At 32.4% G+C, this 22,895-nt stretch overlaps 1 protein-coding gene across 1 annotated transcript in view; it reads right to left on the bottom strand.

Annotated features, from left to right (window-relative positions):
- Positions 1-2,873: 2,873 nt before the first annotated feature.
- The window catches only part of LOC131849834 (uncharacterized), a 28,092-nt gene continuing 8,070 nt past the window's right edge, over positions 2,874-22,895 (bottom strand). The window contains exons 2-9 of the mRNA XM_059199959.1: positions 17,327-17,395; positions 14,878-15,021; positions 12,991-13,147; positions 12,419-12,552; positions 11,726-11,896; positions 10,768-10,849; positions 9,603-9,657; positions 2,874-7,883 (exon numbers count right to left, since the gene is read on the bottom strand). Coding sequence (XP_059055942.1) covers positions 3,370-7,883; positions 9,603-9,657; positions 10,768-10,849; positions 11,726-11,896; positions 12,419-12,552; positions 12,991-13,147; positions 14,878-15,021; positions 17,327-17,395 — 5,326 coding nt within the window. The 3' untranslated portion in view covers positions 2,874-3,369. The remainder of the gene's footprint in view (positions 7,884-9,602; positions 9,658-10,767; positions 10,850-11,725; positions 11,897-12,418; positions 12,553-12,990; positions 13,148-14,877; positions 15,022-17,326; positions 17,396-22,895) is intronic.

Raw genomic sequence — 22,895 nt, 5'->3', positions numbered from 1 at the left:
TCGCACTCATCGACAAATGGACACAAAATGGCGAAATCTTTATTTCGTTGGGTTCAGAAACAAGACGGATGCATGAGTAAGAAAGGGAAGGACTGATAGCGTTCTCTCTGTAGGGGGAGAAGCAGTGAACAAGCGAGACAAACGATTGCATAGGTCGGTTGAAATCGACTTGTCAGGTTTGTTTGGTATTTGTGACTGGTTTGCTCTGTTATTTTCCTTTCAGAACAATCACTTGTGCTCCAGACGTTGACTAGAACGCATGTATTTGATATTTAGTATCAATATAGTCTATTCTATAATATTATATGTATCTATATATAATAGTACTACTACCAAAGAAATAAAGTAGTAAGTAGGCAACTATTATTTATATGTTTGTTAAATCACCTATCTTGTAAAAAATAGATAATTACTTATAGGAAAAAACACTGACATTATTATTATCGTAACGTTAAAATTATCATTTACACACTGCATTATTAAAATAGAATTCATAGAGGACCCCTACTATAAGTAGGCATTACACGATTTCCGACTATTGTAAATGAAAGCGAAATCTATTAAAACTCTGTAGGTTCCCAATATAGGATGTACAAATTTATAAGTATTATTATTTATCAAGACATCAACATCAATAATTGAGAAATTTAAGACCACGCATCTTTTTTTGAGAAAGAGATTTTAGATTATTAATCTCTAATTATATTTTAATTGAAAGCGTTCACCAACTCGCTTGAAAACAATTTAGGTACCTACTATAGTACTAGAGTTCGATTATTAATTTATACATTATATGATATACATAATTGCTGGTTTAAAGATAATTTTTCAAGTTAGTTGCATAGTTACCTAGTTTTAGTGTAACAATAGCAGTGAAACTCAATAAAGATAAAATACGCCTAATAAAAATATAAACTGGTAACTTAAATATTCATCACTAATGACAATTTATTATTATCTTACGTCGATAGATTCAGTTAGTATAATAATTGTATTGAAAATATATTGAATGTAAATATCAAAATTTTAATAAGTGAGAATTTTTCGAGTTACGTATTATAAATGTTGGCTAATGGTAGGGGACTCCGGTCGGTAACTCACAAACTCTCCATTCCCCACTTAGTAGGACGTGGAAACAGACGTTTGTGTTCGCGACCGACTTGGGTCTTAGTGTTGCTAGATGAAATCCTTCTTTCACTCAATAAATAAGTATTGAATTAGTAGAGCGTGACCATACTTCTACATATATGATTTTTTTTGCCACAGTTTTAGAGCGGATACTTACGTCTATTTTAATCTAGATTAACAGCTCTGCCGCGAAATTACTTACTCTTCCATCGCTGCTCAATTCCCCAAATTTAGGGAGCAAACCCCCGATCAGGTATTACTGCAGGGGCTTATCGCATGACGCTTCTAAACTGGTTAGATATAATAATAAAAAATATAACTATACATTTACATATAGCGTTCGGTCGGTAGTTCCAAGTTCCATGCGAGAACACCGCGCAGGCGCGTTGAGTGTTACCAATATCACATTTTCGACGGCCTTGATGCTCTATCGGTTTGGCACACCTACTTCCGATAGCCGCGGGTTCTATTACTCCTATACAAACATTTGTTATAACGAATATTTATTTGTATCTGTCTAGATGTTTTCTATCTATATTACAAAATTAGTAGTAAGTTAAATTTAAGTTAATTAGTAATAATAGTAAGTTGTGTACAGCCCTACTTAGCACTCAGATGGTGCTTTGTCTACTCGCATTGTTACTATTGTTATAATTGTTGTAGTTTTATTTTATACGTGTATTGGTAAAAGGAAAACTATTTTCAATAAAGTAAAATTTTTTTTTCTGTTGACGCGATAAAACTACAACAATAATAATTGGTAGTATACTAAAATTGTTAACAAATGGATGTTACTTTTTAGGTCTTAATAAACAAAACATCCGGGTGATAGATAATAAAAAAAGTTGTTTTTTTTTTCACTAGTAACGCGCATACTCGGCTCTGTGTTGCGTTCTACTTACGTATAGATATGTTACGTACTTATCGAATGGATGTTTGTTACTCCTTCACTCAAAAACTACTAAACGGATTTTAACGAATCTTTACAGTACTATGTCCCCTCCGATCAATCCCCCGTCCAATTCAAACGGGGATCGAAATTACGACGGCCTGAGCCGAGGTTCGAACCCCTAGTGGTGCCCTCAGACTAAAGTTGTATCCGTCAGGCAGGAGTTGGCCTTCAGCCGCTCCATAAGTCCTTCCGCGGGTTTGGAGTGCCATCTGCACTCGCCCCCTAACGTCCGGTGAAGCTGTAAAGGTCAGCTGCGGCCAACAGCATTAGAGTAGTCCGAAAAAGCTGATACCTCAGGTCAGCACACAGGCTATTATGTAAATTGTTCGAAATATGTATAATAATAAATGTCTAGTTAGTGTGATGCAGACGGAGTTGCGCGGGTCAGCTAGTATGCCATATATTTTTCCACGCGAAGAACAAAGCACATGAAAAACTGAAAATCGGACACATTTGCGTACACACGTCTGGTGTCTCAGTCAGGCTCCGGTAACCATTTACCATCAGATGGACCGTATGCTTGTTTGCCACCCTAGTACAATAAAAAAAAGTTCTGCTTACCTTGGCACTGGTTGGCGAATCAGGATTATTAATAAAAATACTATTGCATTTATATTCATATAATTAATTTACACTTTACTTTTGACAATAAAAATATCTTACAAACAAATTATCACATTTTGGTAGTAATTATAACTTAAATATTAAAAGTATCTAATTTCACTCCCGCAGGAAACTATACTTAGGTATTTACTTCTATTGGAAATCAGTAAATGATAGGTACATACCTATAATAAAATCGTAAGTGACACGAGTCTATACACTAAGTATTATTAAAAAAAAAACTACTTGTGGAAGCTGTTCTTATGTTTCAAAATAATAAAAAAGTATTTGAATAAATCACAAAACACCTATTTTTGTTAGAAAACACGTTTTACCATACATATGTAACATTTTCTAGCCTCTCTTTACTTTTTTGTAACTAACTCCACATTCTTTGATAGGGCTTCTAGTTAAATCAAGAAAATCTATTTTACCGCATTCATGTTAACTACTGTATTCTCTCTTAAATTCTCTTGTTTTAACAGTTTTAAGGAGACTATCAACCTATTGGAACTCAATAGAATGATTATTAGTATTTTTGTCTATGTTACAATTTGTTTATCCTTATGTGATATAGTATTATTTTATTTCAGTGGGTTAACACACTAAAAAATTAAACGGGTATGCTATGAAGACTCGGGATATATTTGATTTCCCCTACTTTTTTTATTAGATTTAACCATAGCTTAAAGGCCTAAAATACAGCCCTCTTGCGACATATCGACGTCATATGTTAAGGAGAGTGATGGAGCTGTTCTTAATTCCATACTGTTCGCTACACTTGGTAACATATTCACGAAATCCGATGTTAGACTTGAGTTCTCATTAGAAATGCTTTGCGCCTCAATGTCAACTTCTGTATTTTCCTTTAAATTATTTGGTCTTAATTTTCTTTTTGCAAGTGGTTCATCGTCAGAAGAGCCAACTTGACTATCATCAGCATGTTGTTTCTTCCGTCTCTTAACTGTATATCTTTGTTGTGCCGTGTCCGATAGTTTTCTTTGTTCTTCTTTGGGTTTTCTTCCATTCTTTTTCTTTTTTGTACTTTGTACTTTGATCTGTATTAATGGTTTCGCTTGACTTATATTAGTTGAAACATTTACGTTTTTATTCATTTTTCTCAGGTTCCTTTGTTTGCGTTTATTTTTACTTGTATCATCATTTTTATTTGTTACATGTGTTTCTGACTTCTTTTGTTGTTCTTCAGAATTTTCTGAATCTTTCATAATTAGTATATTGGTTTCAGATACCTGTCCTGTTTCTAAATCATACTTATAGAATTTACCATTCTTTTCACAGGCATAATTTAATTCTGGGAATGATAATACTAAATACAACGGACACTCAACAATGCTATTTGGTATACCAGTAACCATATTTTGAGATTGTACCGTAACTGACTTTTGTGCCACATCAAAAGGTATAGAGGAACCATCTTCATCTAAAACAATCGTATTAGGTACATCAGTAACCATATTTTGAGATTGTACTGTAACTGACTTTTGTGCCACATCAATAGGTATAGAGGAACCATCTTCATCTAAAACAATGGTATTAGGTACATCAGTAACCATGTTTTGCGGTTGTACTGTAACAGACTCTTGTACCATATCAACAGGTATAGAGGAAGCATCTTCATCTAAAATACCCGACATTTCCATAAGGTCTGATAATATACATTTTTTTGTATCATGCTCATTGTTACTTGAGTCTTCTTTGACTATTTTTATTTGTTCTAATTCGTTTTCTGCAGTCTGTACATCTACTTCATTTCCGTTCATTAAACTGGATTCCAGGTTGCAATAAAATCCATTAGAATGAGATGATAAGTCTATGTTTTGTAGTCCTGAACTGTCATCTTTACCTGTTAGATTTTTTTCTAAAATTCGTTGAACAATTATACGTACTGATTTACTTTCAGAATTCTCGTCTATAGTTGTTGGATTATGTATGAATATTTCTTTTACGGAATCAGACGGCTTATTTCCCTCTAAAGTGATATTATCGCCGTGACAACTGGTAATAATAACATTACTTACGATTGATTTGTCGTAATCTATATTCGAAAACTGATAATTCTTTACATCAATTACGTGTTCAGTTGAATGATCACTTCCATGTTGATTTTCTTCTGATGAGATAGTCTGTTCATTCAAATTACAATTAATTATTCGTGTACTACTACTAATACTATTGTCAGACAAATTTGCACATGTATTAAGGTTCTCAGTTTTAAATATACCGCGTAATGTATCTTTTCTTATTTTTTGCTGATCAACATTATCAATTTGTTTATGCTCAGTTCTACCAAGAGGAAATTTAACATCAGTTAGTAATATTTGCTTTTTTTCTAAATATATTGGACATTCTGTATCTTTACCCAATACAGTTACTTTGTTATTACCGTAATAAAAATTCATCGAATTGAGCAATTTTAAGTTCTTTGTGCTATCAATAATGAATTGTATTTTTTGTTTTCCATTGTCGTCAATATATATACTACAATATGTAGTTGACTTCGAAGAATCTTTACATATATTTGGAACTCCAGTTTTGATAGAATTGCTGTTTGATAGTCTTTCAATAGGAACAGAATATAATACTTGTGTATCAGGAAAGTCTACAGGTGAGTTGTTCATAGCTGACGTTGATAATTTCACTTTAGAAGACGCAGTATCGATAGTATTTTTATTTATCACTCCAGAAATAATTTTCTTAACACCCTTTTTATTTTTTATATTTTTATATTTTTTGTGTGACCGAAGTGATCTTATAATACTTGACTTATTAGATTTTTTTTTCTTAGTTATTATAATATCCAAATCATTTTTACAACAACAGGAACATTTATTTACCGGATGGTTATGTTTCTGAATAGATTTTGATCGAGGTTTATTTATTTTCTCACGAGCCCAACAGCAATATTTACCGGATTTATTTACATACCTATCAGTATTTAGTTTGCTACTTTTTGATGACTCGAGAGGAACATGAAAATTATTGACTTTACTGGAAATATAATTTTCATTTTTACAAGTAACATTGGACCCACTATTTTTTAAAAACCTTTCGAAGTCGTCTAATTCTTGCTGTAATTCAGACTGTTGGTAATTAAAAACTTTCGTTACTTTACTATTTCTTTTGTACTTCTTAACAGGTACTTGTGGCCCATCAGGGCTAAATATTTTAAGCATTTTATTAAGTGCATCTGCAGTCAAAAGTGTATCCGTCTTTTTTGGATATGTGAACTTTGTACGTGACCAGTTAACTGGAGCTCTGAATCTTGGTACCCACGAAACAATGGATTTGTCGACTACATTTCGTTTTTTTATTGTATTTAAAGTGCTATCTTTCATACTAACATCTTCTTTGTCTGAGTTAGAAGAACAGTTTTCTTTTAATTGTGTATCAACAGAAACAGTTTTTCGCGCATCCACATTATTGCTATACTGGTTATCAGAATCTTTTGGTGATTTATAAATTATATTAGGAACATCAGTAACACATTCTGTAATAAGAGGGTATTGTTGTGGATCAGCTGAATTTCTTATAATATTTGATACATCCTGCATATTCATTTTGGTGCTATCTATTAGATTATTAACAGACAATAAGGCAGATGGAACAAGACTCTTAATTTTCTCACCTACATTACGAAATTCCTTTTCAATATTATTTACTGTGTTTGGCACAGTGGACGCCCTTAAATACATAATATTATTTATAAGTTTAATTTCAAAAACTTTGTTTACATCTATAGTAATTGGCTTACAAGCCTTTAGTAATTGTCTATTACGTGTAGATCTTAAAAATCCTATGGTTAATTTTTTTAATCTAGTATTAAAATCAGGATTTTTACATAGGTTTATGAAATTATAAATTCGTGTGCGTGGTTTTTGGAATAAACTACTAGATATGCTAACTTTCATTTTTTCCGATGTTTTATAGTTTTTGCAATCAGTAGAGTCAAAACTTTTACTAGAGCTATTAAGAAATAAATCATCATCATCATGAACATCTTCTTCGTTACAGGTACGGGCAACGCTATTTAGTACTGTATTGTGAGCGACAACTTTTATATTCTTATCCATTAAAGTTACATTTATTGGTATATCTTCTTTAAGATCGCTTATACTGTATGGAGTATTATTACTGTATTGAGTAGTAGTATTCAGAGAATTATTTAGATCAATATTGGTTATGGTATCTTTTGATAAATTAATTTCTTGTATTTCATTACTTACTATTTTTTCCTGCTTTGCTAATATTGGCTGTTCAATACCAGGTGCTTCCAACGCATCATTAACCATTAGAATGTTACAAATGTTAGATAAAGTTTCGGTTTCCATATGAACATTTCCTAAAACATTAGTTATAAACGGCATAACTATCGGTTCCGAAATAGCAGTATGAATTTCGTTACTAAGAGGTTCACTTTTGAGACGTATATCACTAAAAACAGTAAAATCTTGTTCTTCTTCCTTAACTATTTCACCGATATTAAAGGAGTTTTTAACAGGGATGCTAATTCTATCGATTACATTATCATTTGTTATAGGTATAAGGTTCATTGCCCAGTCTTTGCAATTGGATAATTTATCCAGAGCCTCTGTTCCCTCTGTTATTATTTCCAGCGGTTCGACTTTGACGTTGTATATCTGAGAAGTTGACGACTTTGAAACATCAGATTCTGTAGTAATTTCGGTACTAGCAGGTTCACTTTTGACACATATATCAATAGAAATTTCCTCTTTCGGACAGCCAGTCGGGTATTCGTTTATAGAACAATCAGCAGCAGATAGTTCTCCTTCATTAAGTGATTTATCAGCATCTTTTAGAGAGTTTTCGCCAGGGATGCTAATCCATTTTACGTTATCATTTGTTGTAGTTATAGGGGTCATTTCTAAGTCTTTGCAATGGGATAATTCAGTTAGAACGTCTATTTCCTCTGTTTTTATTTCGAGTACTTCGTCTTTAACATTGATCATCTGATAAATTGACGACTTAGAAACATCAGAATCAGTTTCTGTGAGTGTTGAGTTTGCGATAATAGCGTCATTATTTCTTTCAGTTGTAGGCAATATTTTGTTCGCCTCAGCAACCAAATCGCTTTCGTCATATTCACTTTCAGATTCGGAATCTACTCTAATATTTAATACTTCTATTTCTGGTTCCACTCTTATGAGATCTGGAGCGTTTTCTGAAATGTATGAATTTATCTAAAGTTTTAAATGTCTTATATATGCGCTAACCTTACCTATGTTTACACCTTCATTCCAGACATATACGGTAGGCAGAGTTTAATATTATATAATATATTGTTAGGGGGAAGTCCCGTAACGCCGGACGGCACCTAGCGCCGGACACTCCTACTGTTTAAGAAAGTATACAAATATTGTTGTGAACAAGGATTGATGGACCACGTTAAAGATTTATCTAACAGATGTATGCCACTCATGAAAAAGGAAAGCATACCAAAGGAAAGAGCGTAGACAAGGGAAAACAAGCGAAAAACGTAAAGTCTAATGGAAAAAATGGAAATAAAGTAGAACTACATCTAACACAACCACAACAATTGCATAATTTGTTTAGAAGACACTGACAAAGACTGGATCCAGTGATCATCCTATCGTGTACGGTACATGAACCATGTAATGACGTTCCAGAGTGTGTAGATGGCTACATATGTGATCGATGCAGGCTATTTTGAAATGTCCGGTACTAGGTGCCACTTTTATAAATTACATTTTTTATTATCCAAGTTTGATTGATAATATTAATTATTTTTAAGCTGAGGTTGTCTTTTTTTTAATTTAATTTGATTTCTAACTTTGTTATGTATTATTAGTAATAAATAAATAAACATTCCTTACAATATTTTTTGTTTTTTTTATAAAAACCTTAGGTGTCCGCCACTAGGGGACTTCGCCCTACAACACAAAATATCAAGTCTTTTTTACTTTAATAATTCTTCATACATGCCGAATTAAATATGCGGTTCCGAGATGTTATGCATCTTTACATATATGACTAGTCTTTATGGACCGCAAGCCACCACCAAGTATAATATGTCCTGCCTGTTGAAAACTTTTAAAACGGTTAAGGTCAAACGTTAGCTGCGGATCCTAAAGTGGCTCTAGGAATTGGAACTCTTTGGAATAATCTTTATGCATTATAAATTTAAAGTTCATTTCACTTGTTATTTACAATATTTATTTTATCAGGTTGTTACTGCTCAATAGATTGTTTTGTACAAAATGTCGTTAGGTTGTTGTTTCTGCTTTTATGGATTAAACGACACTCTTGAGTAATTCTTGCTTTTAATCACAAATAATTTATACATTTATATATTTTATAGAAAAATTTAACCTTATTTTTCTAAAATAAAAGTCAGCTAGGCTAATCTAGTAGAAAGTTACTGGACCGATTTTTTTTTTTTAATTTTTTGGCAATGCTTCCATGCGCTAACGGTTTACGCTGGCGGGGCACCAGTGGAGGATGATAAGATGAACATGAAAAATAAAGTTAAATTCCATCGTGATAAATTCATGTCGAATTACAGATGGTTTACCATAAAATTATACGCGTTAAGGTCACCCATGGTACAATATAAATAATGTATATTACAGTCACACAGTTTAATAATATGTTGTTACTCCTTATTACATCAGCACGGTTCTCTGAAATGGTCAGACCGATTTTGATTCAACTTTTTTTCAAGTAGCCTGAAAAAAAAAACAAAATATGAATCCCAGTAAAATTTATTATTAAAAAATAAAGTTAAAGTTTATAACGATGTCGAGGTTACAGCTAGTTTACCATAAAATTATACGCGTTAAGACCCAGTTAACAATATAAATAATGTATATTAAACACGAAAGTTTAATAATATGTTGTTAATACCTACTTACTTACTTACCATCAAGCGGTTTGGGAAGGTCAGAGGCTTTATTCAACGTTCTCATTTTCACTGCCTGAAAAAAAAACAAGATATGAATCCTAGTAAAATCTTATTATTATTAATAATAAGATAAGATTTAAATAATTTTTTCTTAGTTCTGTCTGTTTGTTCTTGCTAATCTCTGCACCGGCCTGACCGATTTTGACGGGATTCATTCACAGATAGCTAATATTATAAGAAGTAACTAACTTTTATTTTAGAAAATTTATTTATTTTAAAACCACACTAGAGTTGAGTTCTAGCTAGTACATTTTTTTTGGGGTTTTGGTCTATTGTCAGGTGCAACACTGCGACCTGCATAGAACTATTGTGCTCACCCTTTTTCAAAGCTCGTTACCTAGACCCGTGAGGGACAAGAATTGAAGGATATTCTTAGAAGCGATGGCTTTTATCTCCTCAGGATAGAGTGTATATTCCAAAGTAGATATTTCGATTATTCATGAGTGGGCTACAACCACAAAGAATAAGTAGTGGTAACGTTTCCTTTTTTGTTTGGGAAAAAACAGCTATACTGTGTGCGCTGTAACATGGTGCGGGTGACAGTTACTAATTTTACATTTAACAATTACATTTAAGTGAATACAGATATTAATTGCTGTACCGCATTCGTAATGTTGTAACTGGCTAATCCGATATGTATTTTATATTCTAAATTTGTATTTGAATTTATAGTTCTTTTATATTACATTCTTGTTTTTGATACTTCAATTCATTCTTTCTGTTGTCAATATGTTAGTTCTCTATTATTAATATATTTTCTCCGTATACCTAGTCTTCTTTCTTATTACTACAACACGTAATATATAAGAATGTGGTACAGCTGAAATACTAAGTCATAATTTGTAAATCGCGGCAGCTTTTAAGAGTGAAACGAAACGTTAATGAAACTGTCACCCGCACCACACTACAGCGCACATGGTATACCATACTATAGTATTAGGTCTTAATATTTGAAATTGGCGTATCGTACTGGCCACTTTGATCTCAAATATCTCCTCTTTGATTAGGATTTCCAATTTTAAATGTATACAGCTATTTACTCATGCATTTGTGTATATTTTAATTCCACTCGGACAAGTCACAGGTAACAGTTAGTACATAATATGGTATGTAGTTCACTTACAAACTCGTCAGGTAATATCGCAAAGCGTTTTTTTATTAATTCTTCCCATGGAATGAAAGGCATGGTGATTGTATGGGGATACCTGAAAAGGAATATGCACTGTACACAAAGATACATAAAATTAGCGAAAATCAATATAAAAAAAAACTGTGTCTTGTATCGAACGATTACGATTTTTATGAAAGGTTTGGTATTTTTAGTAGATTCGAGAATAGATTACGCTATTTTTTATATACCTGGAATCTAGGGGTATAGCCCTATTCTCTAGGACATAGATAAGGGTGGCTCTATCCAGAAATATTTGATATAACAAAATACGTTTTCCAGGTCAAATACTACCATATAATTTAATATTTTATTTTACCCCATTCCCAGATTGATACAAAAAATTATACTCATGAATACAAATTAAAGTAACGTGCGAGGACTCGAACCCGCGATCATCGCATAATCATTTAATCACTCACTTGTAATATACCAAATCAGGTTACGCTCTACGTGGTTCTCCTTGAGAACCATAATGATAAATTCCTGGTAAAACTGCCTGCAGTTGGTCCATCATGTTCATTCTAACATCCTCCGCTGGTGCTCTGCCAGCGTAAACCATTAGCGCAGGCGGGAACACCACTCCATATTCATCCAATTAGAAATCTATATCTTAATAATATTATAACGATATAGATTTCTATATCTTAAATTATTCTATATTTAAATTGAATTAGAAATCTATATCTTTATAATATTTTATAATATTATTGAAATACTAGATTTCTAATTGAAAGTTTGTGAAAATGTTTGTTACGTAAAAACTGCTGAACGGTTTTTGATGAAACTTTACAGTAATATAGCTTATACATCGGAATAACATATAGGCTATAAATTTCACGCGAATGAAACTGCGGCCACAGCTAGTATGATTATAATCTTACCGTACCACTATATAAACAGTGAGTCTTACCGTCTCACAATTGCAGTTTGTAGTTTAGTGGGTGCGTGTTGAGTGCGAGCGTCGTTTAAATATTTCTGGGTGCCGCGGTAAGCGTACCAAAAATTGTAGAATTTGTCACGCGCCAACATCTTCATCTGGTACCAACGACGCTGCAACAGCATCGGGGAGCACTGCCGTCCTCTAAAAATTGAAATAATCTTTATTTGAACCTCGGTGGAATAACTTCTCATTGCCGCAAACATTTGTATTCATTAATAAAAGGAGCAGGACATTGTACAGCCTCCTAAACACCATATCCAATATGACGGATTGTCCAGGGGAACTGGATATCGCTGCATTGCTGAGGACCCAGGGCTTCTGGACGTGGACATAGACATAAATGTATGAATTTTATGAATAAAATTGTAATTTACTAACATAATTTATAAGTTTATAACTAACATAATATGGATACATATCCCAAATAAATTAAATAATAATAATTGTCAACTACATACGGACCACGAGTAACTGGACATTGAGGGTCACGCAGCTGGACGCCAAGTTACATCAGACACAAATCGGAAAAAATATCATATTATACATCTGTATAATTTGATTAAAAGTATATCTTCATATATTGTTTAATCACTATAAAAATATAATATCTTCATTATGTATCTATAAACCTTTCATCATTAAATCTGTTGGCACTTCACTTACCGGCTATTGTAGTATACAGTGGCAGCTGTCCAGGCAGAAGCCAGCTCATTTCCAGAACGACCTTCCACGTCGAACCGCTGCACCAATGTAAACAGCTCCAATAGACACACAGGTTCCGACTTCAAGTTAAGGTCCTGAAACAATGACTTTCTCTTTCTTATCTGTATCTAAGCTGACCAACTCCTAAAGTAAATTCACTAAAAAGTCGTTTGCGTGAGTGGCACAGTTTCACCTATTTAACAATTGCCACCGTCAAGCAAATTGCTTTATTTATATTTATAAGCTTAAACTTCGGTTGTAGAGTGAAATTAGACATAGAAGTTATAAGAGGCCTGGCAAAATCGAAATCGTCCAGTTCAGTATAGGTACATATTTAATTTGTAAGAACTGTAAGAAATTCAAACGAATTTCTTCTTTTCTTAGTATTCCTTAGAATGGCATGTCACATGAGAACGTATATTCTTTGATGCTGTTCATCATCTAATAATATAAATTCTCATGTGACAGCATCAGGTCTATCAGCTTGTTTGCCATTGCAATTACATAAAAAACATATAAAAGGGCCTTATTACCACGCCGGTAAAGTCGATATCCTCGTGCACAAGTATGAAATCGAACATTATCCAATCTGTAAGCGTCATGCGCGCTTTCGACGAGATATTATCCTGATTATCCGCCGCTATCAGTAAGCGTTTTAATCGCTTTATTGTTAACGTTCTCATTCGATCCCTGAAACAAATTAATACAAACTAAACTATTTCCCGAGAACATCGTTCGTAATATTAATAATACCAGCTGCTGAGTTTCACCGCCGTACCGCCAGCTAGATACTAAAATATCCTGATGATGAAATATGATGATGTAGGACCGCTATTCATCGATATGCGATGAATAGCGGTCCTCCATAATCCTCCACAGTTTTTCTAGAAACTTTTTGCCACACACAACTACATTGTGGACTCATCTTCCAGCAATGGTATTTCCTAACCGATACGATATTGAAACATTCAAGAAAAGAGATTATTCCTTCTTAAAAGGATGACAATGCATTTGCAATTCCTCTGTGCTATAAAAAACACTCTATGCCGATGGAAAAACAATAGCAAAACCCAATTAATGAGTTATAGGGTTTGCTACTTTTTTTTTAAGAGTAGAGCCAAAGGCACCCTAATTGATAATCGTTTTTACCTATACAGGAATATCTCTACACATATATTGTCTAGATTTAATTATAAAAATGTAAAATTTGTCAGTTTGAATCAGGGATGTTATGGATATGAAATTTCGGATACGGATAGGTTCCGGATATAGTAATGATTATTATACCGGATACGGATACGGATGCGGATATTAAATTATTTCGGATTAGTTTCGGATAATTTCGGTTACAGATATTAATTTTTTAATGAATTTCAAAAGGAAAATACAAATAGCTAATAAAATGGTTACATAACGTGTCTCAATAAGGCTCCGCCGCTATCCGATATTATCCGAACTCTTATTTCGGATTCGGTTACGGTTACGGATATTTTTTTATATCGGATATCCGATAGTTTCGGTTACGGTTACGGAGCTCCCTAACATCCCTGGTTTGAATGTTCCCGTACTACTGATTCCTATTTTGAAAATTCTTTTACCTAATGTTGGATAGTCCATTTATCGAAGGTATGGGCTCTATCACATCACGCTTCGATCTATAGGAGTAGAGTTGCAATTGAAATTGTTATAATAACGGGAAAAGTCTGACTCAAAGTCATCTAGTAAATAATTTAAAATAAAAATTCTTTATTTAGATTTTTTACACCATTTTTACTTATTTAAGTAATTTACTTAAGTTTTCATAGCTGTTAAAGCTTAAAAATGTCTGTGCACGACTTCTGTCTTCCATAGCTGATATAGTAAGTTTTGATATATTTATCCTTACTAATATTATAAATGTGAAAGTAGCTCTGTTTGTATGTTTGTCGTGCTTACTCACACGCCAAAACTATTGAACCGATTTAAATGAAATTTGGTACACAGATAGTCAGACCCTGAGAAAGGACATAAGCTATTTTTTAATGCGAAAAAAGGGTTGTAAGTGTTTTAAAGGAGAGATAAAAGAAAATATTTTTTACGCTGTTGTTCAAATATATATAAATACGACATTCAAAGTTTGTAAAAATGTTACCCTTAAAATAAAATAGGGCATGAAGGTTGTATAGAAATTCGTAATTCGCTGTCTATTACACGGCGACGAAGTCACACCTAGTTATATTATATTTTCTTTATTTATATGATTTTTATATCTCGATATTTCGGCAGTGTTTTACCCTGATCATGGCGGTTGAAACACTGCCAAAATACCGGGAATTCAATAAAAATAAAACGTGGAAAGGTCCTGTGTGATTTTGCAATCTTTAAAACAGTATATAAAAAAATATATTATTCTAAATAATGTGTAAGACAAATATACTCACCATATCAATTTACAATCACATTTGCTGCCGTTCTGCAGTTGTTCCCATAGGACGTCTTCGGGCACATGCTGCTGGCGCTGTTTGGACACAGTCCGGATCAAGAACCTTTTGAATTTCTCCAAATCCGACGTTGTACTGTCACTCCTAATTGAGAATTTTCTTATTTTTTAATTTATTAGGTCCCAACAAGGTTTACTCCAACAATACATTACGGAAGGGTGATTGTTAGTAATGTTGCTTAATGTCCCCATTGCTAGCAATGTACCATGTCAGGTTGATCTCCACGCGGTTCCTCCTGGAAACCATCGTGATAATATCCTGGTGAAATTGTCACGATGGGCTAACTGACCTGACCTCATGCTCATTTTGTTATCCTTCACTGGTCCCCCGCCAGCGTAAACCGATAGCGCAGGCGAGTGCATTCCATTATCATTCTTAAAAGAAAATACATTACATATCTATATATCTATACATATAAATAAAATGGTAGTGTCAGTTGGGAAATAATATAATATTCTTGACATCCTATAAAGTGATTTTTATTCGAGTTTGATAATGGTATGGGACGATAGTCACCACACGCCGCGGGCGGCGCATCGAACTCTAGGTCATAATGACGTCATATCGCACACCTAGTGCAATAATGGCTTAAATCAAATCTTATTTTTTTTTAAATTAGACTTTAAGCATAAAGAATTACAGTGGATTTTCCATAGTTTGTATTATTTACACCGAGCTCAGATTTCTCGGCATTCGGATAACAGCTTCGGCAGTACTCGGCTAATGTACTGACAGTCTTTTCTGTTTATGTAGTAGGTATTCGTTCGGAGCTGTGATTAATAGTAGCGACAAGTGAAAATTTATCAGTGACCGATTACTCTGTACCTCCATTAAGTTCTAAAGAAGACAATAATTCCAATTATAGCCATTTTCTTCTTTAGGCTTCTTGAAATAACTATCGTAGGTAGAAATATATAGATACATATAAAAATAATAATTTAATGATTAAAATAATAAAGTACCTATCCTGACCTATAATCTAATTAATTATCTATACTTATATAATATTATAAATTATCTGTGTGTGTTACGTGACTGTTTCTATGTAACCTTTTCCAGACTTATAGAAAAATGAAATATCATCGCCATAATGTTATGGATTGGATAAATCAATGATCTTGTGGATAAAGATATAATAGGTTCTGGGACAGCAGGTACATAGGATGAGTGGATTTGTTGTAAAAAGTGACAATATATTTTTCTTTCTGAATTTACTAAAATATTTTATCTCTTTATATAATAGAATATATATAATTAGTAGATCGAATAGAAAGTGTCATTCATCTATAAATCCACTCACCCTATGTACCTGCTATCCCAGAACCTATTATATCTTTATCCACCAGATCATTGATTTATCCAATCCATCACATTATCGATGATAACGGTCTTAAAATAGGAACGGTCCGCAACCTACCTAATAAGTTAGTAACACAATTTTCACGATAACAAACAATACTGTAATTCTCTATGACGTGCTAGGGTATGCCTATATTCCGCAAGTGTTAATATCGCGCACTATATATATAGATTTTTACAATTGACATATATTTCGCAGAAACATAGACTTACTGCCTCTTTTATAAAATAACTAACTTTACGTATATTTTCATTTTTCATTTTTCATTTCATTTAACGTACCTATACTACATTAAAATGTTTAGATGTTTTAACAAAATATTTTTCAGGAAATAAATATAATAATTACATATTACAATATATACGGAAACCAGATAAGTTTATTTTTTGTTGTTTCATTCAAAGATAGTAATGAAAGCACTAGTTTGTTTACGTGATTTATAATCACGAGAATATGTAACTCTATCCCAATATTTCTATTTAATTATTTAATTCGACATAGCAGAAGACCGAAGAGCTGCCAGCTACCTCGGACCAAGAATTAGTCTAGCTATTCAAAGGGGGAACGCTGCCAGTATCTTCAGGACCTAAAGGGTCCTTTTATATATTTTAGTTATTATATTATATTTTTTTAGTTTTTAGTTTTAGGTTCATTGTTCTACTACATATTATTTTACAGCTATTTAATTCATCGTGCTAGAGAATTATAATTGGATCTTAGTGTTCCGAAATTACAACACCTGTGTACTACAGGCCTCGGATGACAAGTGAAATTCCTAGTTCTGTATAACAGATACGGTTTATATTAACCATCAGGAATTCCTGGTGTAAATACATCAGGAATTATTGATACACGATAGACTGACTGACCTGACCTAGCTCATCTTATCATCCTCCACTGGTGGAGGATGAAGCCGTTAATCGTTAGCGCTGACAGGTGCACCATTCCATTATCATCCATAAAGGATTAACCATCAGACGGGACGTGGTTATTTATCAATCCAGTAACATAAAGAAGTTACCAACTTACCGGTTTACATCTGCAGTATCGTTTTCATTTGTGTCTGTACCGTTTTGCTTCATATATTTCTTTTTTTGCCTGTGAACGAAATAGTAAATCATTAGTTGCTCTTCCCACATTTAAAATGTACTCTCCCTTACTAATGTTGGTGTAAATATATAAAGAAAGCTACATATAGTAAATAACCTATAGGATTTAATTAAAATTTTGATGTAGTTACATATAATCAGTTAGCATGCACTGTAACAATATGAAGGCACTTACAGTAAAAAAATTGCTCTACCCACTTTCTTATTTTGTAAACATGTTTTTGTTCTCTTTTTATTTCCCATTTTACTTTTACAGAGAATTCAGATGTGCTCAGTACCAATTCAATTAGATACGGCAACAAGCTGAGAGAAATAGCACAGTTCACCAATGGCGAACGTCAAATTTTAACTGCGCTTATACGCATAAGGCCGAGAGGGGAATAAAATGGGTGCAACTAAATTGCACTTGAACTGTGGACCTGCGATGTTAGAAACGTTATTTTGTTCTAGTAATCCATACTAATATTATAAATGCGAAAGTAATTCAGTCTGTCTGTCTGTCGCGCTTTCACGCCACAACTACGGAAACGATTTAAATGAATTTTGGTAAACAGATAGTCTAGACCCCGAGAAAGGACATAGGCTACTTTTTAATGTGAAAAAACAGTTGTAAGGCGTTGAAAGGTGAGATAAAAGGTTGTATGGAATTATTGGCATTTTTAAAGCTAGAAACTTATTTTTTAAGATGTTGATTGATCAATCTATACATTTTTTATACTACGATGGTGGCAATCAAGCATACAGCCCATCTGATGGTAAATGTTTACCGTAGCCTATGAACGCCTGAAACACCAGGGGTATCACGTGCGCGTTGCCGACCTTAAGAAACAAACAAAAAATCTATACATGTAAATAAAATTGTAGTGTCTGTTTGTAATATTGAAATAACCGTTTTTTACTACATGCATATGAATATAAATAAGGTACATACTCGTACATACTACATAATAGGTCGCGAGTATTTTAGATATAAAAACTCCCGACTTCTGAGAGTTGTCACTTTCTAAATTGTATTTTAAATACATCATTCGAAAATTGAGAAAAAAAGTGATGAATTTTTTTTTACAAACACCATTTGTCTATGATCAAATCGTGTAGGGATGTACGATAAAAAAAACATTAATGCATTCAATACAAAACAATAATCGAACATATACTAGGAATGTATTCATATATGGTCTAGCGGTTTAACACTCCGCCTTTCATCTGATAATCACGGGTTCGATCCTCGCGTGATTCAAATATTTCTATTTATGAGTATAAATAATTGTTTGTATCGATCTGGGTGTATTCTATATATATTATGTATGTATTCACAAAAATAATGTGACTATATATTTATTTCAGTTATCTAGTATTCATAACACAGGCTTAGCGTAAAACTAGAGGTGCTGTGTGAATTGTCGTAAGATATTGTTATTAGACTAGCGGTACACGCGACTTCGTCCGCGTGGAATTTAACTTTATTTTCTAAAATAAAAATAGCCTAAGATACTCCTTATTACATCTGCTATCTGCCAAAAAAAGTCCCGTCCAAATCGGTCCAGCCATTTCAGAGATTAGCCGGAACAAAGAGACAGCCAAAAATTGTAAAAAATGTTATTTTGGTGTATATAGATACCGTATTTATATTCATATGCATGTAGTAAAAACCGGTTATTTCAATATTACAAACAGACACTCCAAATTTTATTTACATGTATAGACATATAACAATAACAAATACTTCGGACATTAATCAATTAATAAATAAGAAAATAATAATTATTCACGTCAATGTTAAGAGGGCTATTACGAAATGATGTCGCTCAATTTTAGGTTAAAGCGCATGCGTGTGTATTACACGCACACAGACGCAAATAAACGTGTAACGCAATCGGTTTGGGTTTAGTATGAAACATTTTGATACTTGTAATATTTTAATTAATAACGTTAGGTTATTTTTACTTAAATTTGAGTAACATAAACTACTTATTTGGTTTTTTAAAATAACGTGATTTATCTTAATTATCAAAGTGCTAATAATGACCATATTTTTTTATTATACTATTCCTAGAGAGTTGACGTCAAAATAACAAAGTAACAAATAATTGTGATAAGGACGGGAAGATGAAATTATTATAACATAAATTTATTTAATTAATTCTTTTTATATATTAATTAAATTAATTTATTAATGAATACAAAATAATTTATTATAAGAGTCGGATACATTATTGCCATATTCACTTGTTCTAAATATTAAACTTAGGCAAATAATTTTATTTATATATAATAGTTGTGTTTTCATGGCTTTGTTTCGATTTAAAGGTCCCACCATTATATGTATACTAGTTACGCCCGCGACTTCGCCCGCGTGGTACAGTGACATTGACCAAATAAAGAAAATATATTTAGATTATAACCCAAAAAAGTTTAATTGTTTCATTTAAAAAATGATACTTTTATACGACCTTTTATCATCGCTTTTAATCCCTTATAACCCTTTTTCGCACTATAAAGTAGTCTATGTCCTTTCTCAGGGTACAGACTATTTGTGTATATATATATCGCAGTGAATCTACAGTGTACAGAGGAATAACACCTAAGTTCTGAGGAAATGGCAATGCATGGGGGAAACAATATACTGATATGTCCATGGTACAGCTCATGTCTATAGGCGACGGTTACCCCTTTCCATCAAGAGAGCCGTCAGCTTGTTTGCCATTCTGATTTGTACATAAAAAGCTTCAACTGCTATCATTGCTGTTGCATGATATTGCAGCTTCTCGTTCTTGGTTGGCCGATTCTTGCATCGACTTTTCAGCAAACAGGTACGCCAAATTTCAGCAACATGTTCGTGTTTATTGCTACATGATCGAAACTACATAATTGGTAAATCTTTTGAAGCATTGAGATTTGACAAACCAATTCCTACCATAATGGCTCCTGATCATGTCATGTTTATCTATATAAATTAATCTTTATATATAAAAATTACGTGTCATGTTATTGGTCCGCGATGGACTCCTAAACTACTGAACCGATTGCAAATTTTATTTGCACATTGTGTGCACTTTGAAAGATAGGAAGACCTTATGTCTTAATTTATAGTCGCAATACTATATTATTCAAGAACCTTAGCCACAGCAACGCGTGCAAATGGGTCTGCTAGCTGATTTATAAAGAACTGAAAATCTTAAATAATAAATAATTACGTGTTAATATCAAAACTTTGCAGAAAGGTTTTCAATTAATATTTTCTCGGAAAAAATTGTTTAGAAGTTTATATATAAGAAAATAGCTTTTACCAGCGACTTTCTTCACATGTTATGTGTACAAGGTATGTGTTAATTGACTGTAATATATAATAATAACCTATGTTTGTCTCTAAATAAAAACATTTATAATGTTGTTAACTTTTCACGCAAATATACATATTTGACAAAATGTACAATAATGTAAGTCCAAAGAGTATACCAGGATAACACAATGGCTGCAATTTAGAAATATCTGTATTGTATAAAATAAAATAAAGTAAATTGGATAAAATATTTCTAAACATTAGGGAATAAAATAATATAATTTGGTAGTTTATTTACAATCGACATTGCATAGTACAACACAAGTATAACACAAGAAAAATGTACGTAAAAATTATAATGGTATTTTTATAAATTATAATGTGAGAACCCTATTTTAATTTATAAAAAACTACGAAATAAACAGAATGTAAAATTCGTTTACATTTTCTTATATTGTTCTCTCAAATAAACTTTCTTTTTAGAATTACTAAAAGCTGTTTTATTTTTAATTTTAACAATTAATGTGACGAAATACCTTGTTTGTTGTGCTTTTCTTAGTGCAGCAGGGTATCGTTTTTTTGTAGCATAACTGTACTTTTTTCTTGGCATACTAAAATAATTATTAAATATGTATAACATATATATTAAACAACAACTTTAAATAATTATTCGTAGAAATAAGTATGTATAGCAGAATTAATTAAATATTACTTAAATTATGAAAACCATTTAGTCGCACTATAGTAATGTTCACAATGGTAAATGTTTACGAATATCGTATCGCAGCGGTGTCATAAAAATAGCACCAGTCCTACCTCGACGAGCGCTAGCGCAGTACTGAGAATTTACTTTTTACGCAACGGAATTTATACAACTTTAAATTATTATTATTTTCTTAGAAACTTACATATTTTTTGTTTATATTTCTAGTTTATAAGTATATAACCTTTATTATTTTGTACTTTCTATGCAAAAATTTCGTTGTATTTATGAGAAAATTTGTGATTCGGCAAAGTTTTAGATCAATTTATTAAGATATTTTAGTTGAAAATAAAAAATAACAACGCTATATCAATTTATAAAGTAATTACTAAGTTTTTGTAACAATATCATATCAACTTTATGTTTGTTTATTAATGAACGACGATCCCAAACTTCTGTCTCTTAGCGTTTTTGAATAAACTATTTTAGAAATTACGAAGACTAATAAATATCTATCTATATAATTCAGGAATATATACATTCCGACTCTTAATTCCTTAGAACTAGAACCGAAAAATGTGAAAGGCCTCTTAAACTTTGATAATGATTTGTCAGTTAAATTAACGTATTTGTAATGACGTCTAATAAATTTGTAAAATAATACATTTTAGAAACAAAAAATATTTTGTTAACTATCGTGTGACGCACCATTAATTAAAAATGGTAAAGTCAATAATCATATAACCTGAAACGGAACGTCAGAGGCCAGAGCCAAAGTAATCTATGTGACATTGACAAGTGGATGACGGACGATTGAACGGAGGCAGCGGGAGTTTTGGAGCGAAAGTGTTGATATGATTATAACAACAAATAAGAGATAGATAATTGTGAATATTGTAGGCATTGAGGTGTTTCTCTCCCTGACTAACCGGCATTACGCCTAAGTCGTCAGGATACTAGTGATTTTAAAAGTTCAGAAGCGGTACCAATCCCGCCTACAAATTCGACTGTAAGGTAATTCTGACTAGAAGTTGTGGTAAGTGAATTTACGTTAATAACACGCATACCATTAAACGCAGTTTCTCACTTGTTTTATTGAACTTTTGGATGAATTGCTTTCTACATATTAAATAGATTTAGTATGTACGATAACTTGCGAGAGTAATGACATGACATGTAGCACGATATTGAGGTATACAATATACCTAAGAAAGAAGTATTATGAATACATTAAGTATAGAACAACATGGCTATCTAATTAGTTTAAAATACAGAGTAACTATTGTTATGTTATTAATGCCTATGATAGAGTATGATAGGATATCAACAGATTAGAAACAGTTACATTAACTATGTTGACATACAGGTTGAACATGAGAACACATACCATGTTATACATATAAACAGTGTAATGGTATTGCTGAGTTTGTTGCTAATTCACAGTAAATTAGTCAAACTTACTGTTCAGTTTTGTGTGTTTGTTCTACGTGAATTGAATTGAAG

This window comes from Achroia grisella, unplaced genomic scaffold (assembly GCF_030625045.1).
Source record: "Achroia grisella isolate CSIRO2021 unplaced genomic scaffold, CSIRO_AGI_Agris_v1 utg660, whole genome shotgun sequence".
Classification (NCBI taxonomy): Eukaryota; Metazoa; Arthropoda; class Insecta; order Lepidoptera; family Pyralidae; genus Achroia; species Achroia grisella.
The sequence above is the reverse complement of the archived record's forward strand: the minus strand, read 5'-3'. Positions and strand labels throughout refer to the sequence as shown.